Source organism: Malaclemys terrapin, chromosome 14 (genome assembly GCF_027887155.1).
Source record: "Malaclemys terrapin pileata isolate rMalTer1 chromosome 14, rMalTer1.hap1, whole genome shotgun sequence".
Lineage (NCBI taxonomy): Eukaryota > Metazoa > Chordata > Testudines > Emydidae > Malaclemys > Malaclemys terrapin.
The window spans coordinates 20,151,676-20,160,540 of NC_071518.1; the positions used below are offsets into that span (position 1 = coordinate 20,151,676).

The 8,865-nt window shown below is 44.2% G+C and overlaps 1 protein-coding gene across 1 annotated transcript in view; it reads right to left on the reverse strand.

Annotated features, from left to right (window-relative positions):
- The window catches only part of LRP3 (LDL receptor related protein 3), a 36,470-nt gene extending 36,018 nt beyond the window's left edge, over positions 1-452 (reverse strand). The window contains exon 1 of the mRNA XM_054049099.1: positions 189-452. Coding sequence (XP_053905074.1) covers positions 189-420 — 232 coding nt within the window. The 5' untranslated portion in view covers positions 421-452. The remainder of the gene's footprint in view (positions 1-188) is intronic.
- Between the last annotated feature and the right edge of the window lie 8,413 nt (positions 453-8,865).

Sequence of the window (8,865 nt, forward strand, 5' to 3'; positions counted from 1 at the left end):
CTGTCCATGCCCAGTGTGTCCAGGGCGCGTGTCCGTGCCCAGGGTGCCCATCCGGCTGTGCCCAACGTGTCCGTCACGCTCCCGCTCCGCATCCACCCAGCGTCCGTCCGCCTGTCTGTCCCGCAGCCGCCCCGGGCCCGCACTAGCGCCCCGGCTCCCGGCAGCGGCTCGGGGGCTGCTGCACTTACCCAGGCAGATGGCGGTGAGCGGCACCAGGGCGCCCTGCCGGAGCTCCGCGCCCGCCGCCTTCTCCATGGCGGGTCCCCGCCGCCGCCTGCCCTTCGCCGGGGGGGAATTCGCTGCGGCTCCGGCCGGGCTCTCCGCGCCCGCCTCCCCTCTACGCCGAGCCCGCGGCGCCGGCAGCGCGGCAGCCCCGGGGCGCCCCTGCCGCCCGGGGGGCCGGTGGAGGCGCTGGAGCATCCCGCCCTGCCTGCCCCTGGCGCAGCCCCATGGCCGGCCCGCGCGCCGCCGCTCCGGGCAGGTGGAAGGGACACGGCGCAGCGCCGCCGCCGCCGCCCACGTGACGCACTCGCTGTGCAGCTGCGGCGGCCGGGCCGGAGGCGCGCGGCCGCCCTTCACTCCCCGTGGCGGCGGCCCCGCAGTCACCTAAGGGCACCCGGGCTATAGCCAGAGCAGGGACCGCTGGGGCGACAAGCGGGCAAACCCGCCTCCCCCCGTGCCCGAGCCTGTAGGGATTGCCCCCCCCCGACACAGGGGGCTGAGCCTGCAAGGACTGGGGGACCCCATAGACATAGGGGGGCTGAACGTGCAGGGACTGGGGGTCCCTCCTGAGGCACAGGGGACTGAGCCTGCAGGATTGGGGAACCCCCATAGACAGAGGGCTGAACGTGCAGGGACTGGGGGTCCCTCCTGAGGCACAGGGGATGGAACATGCAGGGACTGGGGGACCTCCATAGACATGGGGTTAAGCCTGCAGAGATTAGGGGATCCCCCAGAGGCATAGGGAGGCTGAGGCTGCAGAGATTTGGGAACCCCTAGAGGCACAGGGGGCTGAGCCCAGAGGATCTGGGGCCAACCCTCCTTCCCCCATAGACACAGGGGGCTGAGCCCACAGGGATTGGGCTCCTGCACTGATTTACTGCCCAGGCAGGAGGGCACTGCTACTCCAGTCCACCCTTCAGTGACCACTGAGGTCAACTTGCAGCCAGGATGCCCCCAGGAAACCTGCCTATTCATATGGCCCTAGTGTGTGTATTGCAGCAGCAACCAGGGCTGGCTCTGGCTTTTTGGCCACCCCAAGCAAAAAAAAAACCGGGGCGGCCAGAACGGCAAAGCCGGAGCGCGGGTGCAGGGGGACCGGCTGGGGGTGGGGAGGTGCGGGCGGGAGAGAGAGCGAAGGGGGCTGCCAGGACTACAGCAGGGGCGCTGCCACACGGCCCCTCCTGCTGCGCTGCCACCTGCCCTGAGGGCTCCGCTCCGGTTGGCGGGGAGGGAAGGAAGAGGACTGCCCTGCAGGATGCTCAGATTCTCCACGCCGCTGCCCCCTACAGGGCAGCCGGAGCGGAACAAACAAAACAAAACAAACAAAAAAAGCGGCTGTGCCGCCCTAGGATTGGGCAGAATGCTGCCTCGAACAATCTGCCACCCCAAGCACCAGCTTGCTCAGCTGGTGCCTGGAGCCAGCCCTGGTAGCAACCAGGGGCTTTACTCAGACAAGCCGCCAGTGCATTTGGCCCTGTACAAATGCAGAGTAAGATATGGGCTCTACTCCAGAGCCCGACACCCTTGAGAGACCTCTCTAGGTTGCAGTTAAAGAAGATGGAAACTACTCTTACCAACTCAGCTGAGGAAGAGCTAGGGGCAGAAGGCTTCTCTTCCAGGCCAGAGAGAGGAGAGGAAACTACCTGTTATAATAAAGAGCAGATACACCTGTATTCCCCTTTCGTGATCCCTTGAGGGCCTCCACTCTAGGCTGCCATTTTTCTTGGGCAGAGCCCCACATTTGTCCCCCTCCGGACCAGGGGATCTTTAAAGGCTGCACAGTTCCCTACCTACATTGTCCAGTAAGCCAGACTTGCTAAAAGGCCAGCATCTGCACTTTGATTTGTCTCCAGAGGCAATGCCCACTGTTGTAAGTTACTGTACAACATAGCGCTTTCTAAGCAAGTAGATTTACTCTTAAAGTGAAAACATTGTAGAGAAAACAATAAAGACAACAGAAGAGACTACACCCATGCTAAAAAGCTAAAAGAGGCACCCCTGTTCCAACCTCAGAATCTGGTATGCGTCCTTCAAAACTCAGGTCTGGGTTTTCCCATGGTTACATGTTCATAAGTGTCAGATTCAGAACCAGAACCCAGGCTGGGCAGAGCAGCCATTTCTTTATACAGCTTATGCCTCTGATCTTGCCCTTTGGTAACAGGTCATCAGCAGACAAAGACTTTCCTCAGAGTATAGCTTCAAAAGGATGTGTTTTTGCATAACTGGAGTTGAGTAATTTGCATTAATCTCTCCCTAGGGAATCCCCAGGAAATCCACTTCACACTCAATTGTCTCAAAAAGTCCATACTTGTCTGGCATATTTTCAATATAGTCTTTTGAATCCCTCAGTTTCACATCTGACACATCTTCCCCCTTGAGAGGTTACATATGATCTTAGCTCTTAATAGTTTATGTTTTATCCATTTAATACAATGGACCCCAAAGATACTTAAATGTAATTCAATGAGGTCTCATAAGGTTATGGCAGGAAATTGCCATGTCTGTCACACTCCCCTGTGATTTTTTTCTCCACTGCTCCCCACCTACTTTAACCACAGCATGTGGGTGGCTTTTGCATATACATGAACCGTAGAGACAGATGTGACCAAGGGCAGAGTCATGCTTGGAGGAGAACTTTATAGGATAGCTAAGACTGCAAGCAATGGCATCTCCTACCATCTAGCTGATTTCATGGAGGAGAACCTAAAAGAAACTTCCAGTCCACTTGACCCAATTTGCCACTTTGTTTCAAGGGTTCCTTGGTTGCAGACATTTTGGGCCTGCTCTTGAGATCTGCTTAGCAGTTAAGATTTAAGATGGCCATTAGGATTAAGTTAATTATTATTTGGAAACTGAACAAATTTAGGATTTGGAGCCAGTAGGTTTTGGGAGGTGCGCTATTATTCACCAGCAGAATACTCAAAATACTGTTGCAAATTCTGATGTACACTGCAGTTGCTAGGATGCAAGTCAAGGCAGAATTTGATCCTACGTGATCCCTTGAAGACATCCCCCATAAATCATAGGTATGCATTGAAAGCCCCAACATGTAAATTTCTCTACATTGCTAAAAAAATGGTTGCATTTTACAGTCTCTGCTTATTTCACATAAGTGTTACCAGACTGGTAAAGCATGTGGTACCCCTATTTAAAACACTACTGAAACTGGGCCCACACTATGTTAGATTCTGATCCGTATAACATATTGTTTTTCTGCTTGTTTACTTACACTATCGACATTATGGAATAACCAGTAATACTGAAAAGTGACCACAATTGTACTAGGTTTTCAACTAAAAATATAATTTCTGAGTGAACAGTTATTGCTATTTAAGATTTGTTACACAATAAGCATCAAGGACAAACCGTGCTAGTGCTGTACGAACACATATGATCTTCATCTCTGTCCCCAAAGAGTTTACAATCTAAGTTGCATTAGGTGCAATTCAGTTATAAAAGCTTCAGACTCCATTATTCTATCATTACCCTTGGATCCAGGGTAAGTAAGCGCTTCTCACTGACCTATTAGATTTGGCAGAGTAAATATATATAAAGGATAATGTTCATGAGGAGGAATATACAAGATAATACAGTATACTGCTGAAGCAGGGAATGAGATATTGAAGTCAAACTGAGGTGTTTGCTAACTGTAAATGCTATCTATTAGCAGCATACGCAGACAATACGACTACAGTATGATTCTTATGAATGGCAAAAGAAAATTTAAACAACAACCTTCTTGTCTTGTGGTGTTTTGAAAGTTTTCTGCTGCTGTAAACTTTTAATTGCCATCTCCTGCAGGCCAAGGGAAGGTTCAAAAGTAAATAATTGTTCAGAGATAAGGCTAAAACTTCTATAATTGGAAGATTTAGGAATATTGAAAAGGAGGGATCTGATTGGACATGTGGAAAATCAGCCAATTTTTCAGAATTGCATGCATAGTTACCATGACTGCATGCACAAATTATTCATTTACTCACAAATAACCTGTTTGATGTGTAGCTGGCCACATGTTGATACCTGATTTTCACATACATGGGAATCATACATGTTATGTAAAAATGCACACCCAATTCTGGAAGTCTGGCCCATACTGTCAAAAAGGAGTCAGCGTAATTTTTGAGAGGAGAATACTTAATTTTTCAGTGCTGACATGCTTCTTTATGTATAATACATAAATGCTGTACAAAAACATTAATTACTCAAAAGTATGATCTTCACCTACCTAATTCGTGAGTGTAATTTAAACACATTACTCCGTCTATAGTAAAAAACAACCAATGTTCACATATGCCTACACTGAAATCATTTCGTGGGCATTTGTGACTTGAAACTATTTTGGTGGCACTGAAATAAAACCTACTACTGTAGCTTTGTTTAAAATGAGGACACTTGGCACAAAGTTTTGAGAAGAGATGAGGCCTGGGAACAGTAGGGAAAGGTAAAATGAATTAATGGAAAGGAAGGGATCTGGTAACAACGGGAAATAAACGAATTGAATGGAGACTAGTAAGAGAGATGAAAAATATGTTAGAGCAAGATTCCTGCTTTTTTAAAAATTAACACTGTAAAATGAGGCTATAATGATATTTTTGGGTGACTCCATATCCTGGGTGAACTTCACACTTGCAAAACATAATACTCTTAGCTCAAACAAAATGCAAAACAAAGCCTATGAACAAGTGAGAAGGCCTCACACACATAGCACAGAGGGCATTGGGATGCTCTGCCAATTTAGAATGATTTATAATATATTTTAAAGTACATATTTCTGTGTATTTAAAAATAGTAATAATGATAAATCATGTTGGAATTATTAATATTCATATGGAAAACCACCAAACACTAATTTAACCATAAATTCCTTTATTAAATCCAAAGGCCAAATAGTATTTTATGAAGTTGCTCTAAACATGTCTAACAGCCTAACAATAAGCAGTGACTACATCCCCCATCCCTCCCTCCCGTCTGCTTTTAAACCAGTGACCCCCACCCAGTAACTAAGTACCTCACTACCCCCCCTCCCGCCCCGGGACACCCACAAGGGGCTCCGGGGCCCGGCTGAGTCCCTCTGCTCCTGTGGGGGGGGGGGGGGGGGCTGCCCTGTTTTTTAGCTGGGGAGGGCAGGTCGGGGGGGTTATGGGGAAGGTCCCCAGTTTGTGTTTTGCTGACGGTTCTGTCCCCCCCTCTTTTTACCCCCTCCCGGTTGACGCATCGTGACTGTTTCATAAGTTATGTTTTATATGGCTACATACAATACAGTAACAATATTTATAAGCATGTGATCAGTATACAGTACGTACAAATAGTCTAAATCCAGGGGCACTTAGTCCCATACTGGTGGGCTCCAATGTAGTCAGGCAGGTATTAGCAATGAATCCCTTTAACAGTTTACTTTTTATACCCTTTAACAAACAAGTAATGTCATTGCCAATTATTTCACCTAAAAACCAATTTGAGACAATTTTCTCTTATTTGCAGTCTTAATCCAGATAAGATTCACAGCCTCCTTTCTTCCCAACTCCTTTCCTTTCTTATCTTCTCCCCTCCACCACCACCTTGTTTACCAGCAGAACAATAGGAAGGTTTGGGCTTGTTTCTTTTAAGACTGTTTGTCTTTGTCTTTTTACTGCAGCTTTTACTTTATTAGTTACTTTTGGAACTATACATCCTTCCCATACTACAAGTAACACTACTTACTATTCTCAGAGCCTTCATTTTCTTGCTGATTGGAGCCTTTTCCCTACTGGCCACAAACTATAAGGTGAAAATGTTATTTTCTGAACCAAACTTAAATTCTTTAATTTTATACTTATCCTACAAATCATAACACATTTTATACAACTACATTCTTCCTAACCTAACCAGACAATTCATAAGCTATAACAGGACAATGATTGCAAAATCGTTTCTGCCAGGGTTTTGGGGCAGTAATTTTTAAATTATGGGTCTGTAGCTGCAATAATGGAATGTGTCATAAAAGAGCTGTTCCTCAGTGAGTCTATTATTTTAATAAAAAGATGTATCTAGTCACCTCTACATTCTGCATTAATTCTTTTTATGATAATCGTGAGTAAAGTGCATCTCTCATTTAAAGAAAAAATCTCGCTTTTTTCTGAACTTATAGTAAAACGTACACAACAGAAATAAAAATATTCATTTGATTATTCATTTTAGCAGATTTCATCCAGGCCACTAAATTATTGAGACAAAAACCACACTCACCCCGTAACTGCTTTCATATTCTGGAGTTTAAATAAACTAAGTTTTGAAAGCCTGTCTCCTAAATTGCAGCCATATTTTTTGTGCATACAAAATCATTTTTTATGTACGAATCAGATAATTACATAAGCAAATTGGTACTTGTATGTTCTGTATCCATGACGATATCGCAATTCTCCTTTCTGCATGCATATATGCAGGCTTGCATGTATGAGTCAATGACAGATGCATGTTTTGCAGATAGATGTTAGAGTGCATATGTCTCTGGCTTAGAGAGAGAATCTAGGTACTCTGAATGTTCCAAAAAGTCACGGTTGCCAGGATAGTTATTGTAACGCAAGACCTTGAGAAGGGAGAAGTGTAAAGCAAAATAGAAGGGAGATTTAAGAAGGGCTCAGATTAAGAAACAGTTACTTACTTACTGTAACTGTGGTTCTTCGAAATGTGATGCTGACATGTTTTCCAAATAGGTGTGCATGCACCTTGCACTCTGGAGCCGCAGAATTTTGCTAAGCAGAATTTTGCTTAGTAGATGGGTGGCATGTGCACCTCATGCCTGTAGCCCCTCCACTGGCTATATGAGGCCCCCCTCCATTCGTTTGCACCAAATGTGCAGAGGGTGCACACACCTACTTGGAATACACATCTGCATCTACTCAAAGAAGAACAACACCTTGGGGGTGGAGGGACAAAATTGGAATTTAATCCATTTTTGTGATCTTGTTACAGCTCCCACCCAAACGCTCTGGAAACAAATGTAGATTGCCTCTGCACTGCATGGCCTGTGCTCAGCAGAACCATGTTCAGACTTCTCTCCAGCATGATTTGAACACCATTCTTTAACATGACAGTAAAACAGTAGTCTAAGGTTGGATTGTGGCTGCAAAATGTTAACTACTTTTAAACCATCATACTCTCTTTAATACAGTTAAAATGTGTAGTATGGCCAAGGCTCTTGGAGACCATTACTGAGAAAAGATAAACCTACTGAAAATTCTGGAGTTATGGACACATACGTGCATTTGTTTTCATGCTTATAACTCCCTCACTGACCGTGATCACAAAAATAACTCATGTATTTATAATAAGGCAAAAATATTTTTAGTTACTAGGTCTTCTTTATTGTGTGAACTGTGCAAGTTATTTTCTTACAAAAGTAGTTTAAGTGAGGATCAGAGAAAATAATGCAGAACTGAAGCAACAGATTATGGGTTACCAGTAATATATTATGAAAGTTATAGCAATAAGTTCAGGCCTGATCCTGTTCATGTGAGTAATCACAGTTAGTCTGACTACTTTATACTTTTATTAGATTCTCCACTTCAGATCCTTCTATATTTAGTTTTTATTGTTCACTGCAGCTTAAACTTCTGTTATTTAATTATTTTTCTTGGGATTCATTCAGGTGAGGTTTTTCTAATCTAAGTACATAGTTTTGGCTGCCACAAATTTCTTCAACACACTGCTCTCCGTCTCTTGCTAAATCAATCCAAGGGAATAACACGAGTTGTGTTCTGCACATAAGACACAATCTGAAAACCCGAATGTGTTTTAGCCATGATTGCTCTCTTTTAAACACTTGGTAAGTATTAAAGACAAGTTGGTTAGTTTATAAAGTAACAAACACTATTTGTCTCAACCTCACACAGTATGTTGTCTGTTTTATTACTACAGACATTTATATGCCTCTCACTTACCACAGTATCGTCTTGTAATTTATAACATTTATGTTTAGTAACAGCCAACCCATCCCTAAAAAGAAAGCAAATTCTCTATGACCCTCTGCAACCAATAGTTTCACACTATTCCTATCACCACCTATCACGGATAGGTCATTACCAAACTATAGATTATTCTCTTGTCCTAGCTTAAGAACTGAATTATCCATGTATGATAGAATGAATTGAAACTCTAATAATTCACGCTCACTGTGTGAAATAGGTGGAGAGTAAACTTGATCAAGTAGGTATGCCAAACAACTTGGTCAAGATGACACATAATTAATGGAGAAATATTATCACAAAGGTCAGCAATTTATCTGAGTTTTTGTGAAGAAACTAGACTACAAAGCTAGTGTGATATCCTGAATATTCAATCTAGGCTAGAATTTATATTAAGCAGGCCAGATTTAAATTAGCAATTACTTTAGGGCAATTGCTTGAAAAAGTTTAATTTTTCCCTTGAAAGGTTTCAATTGTCTTTATTAATTGTTATCCGGGCAGCATAAATCAATGTAATTTTTAGTACTTCTGACTTACCTAATCTTTATACACTTGAAGGCCTGTCTCGCTTGCTCCACTATCTATGTACATCATGCTAGATTCTGATTTTAGTACAGAGTAACTCAACTGAAGTCAGTGGAGTTACTTCAGATTAATACCAGTGAATGCAGATCAGAATCTTTTCCATTTCCTCACAGTC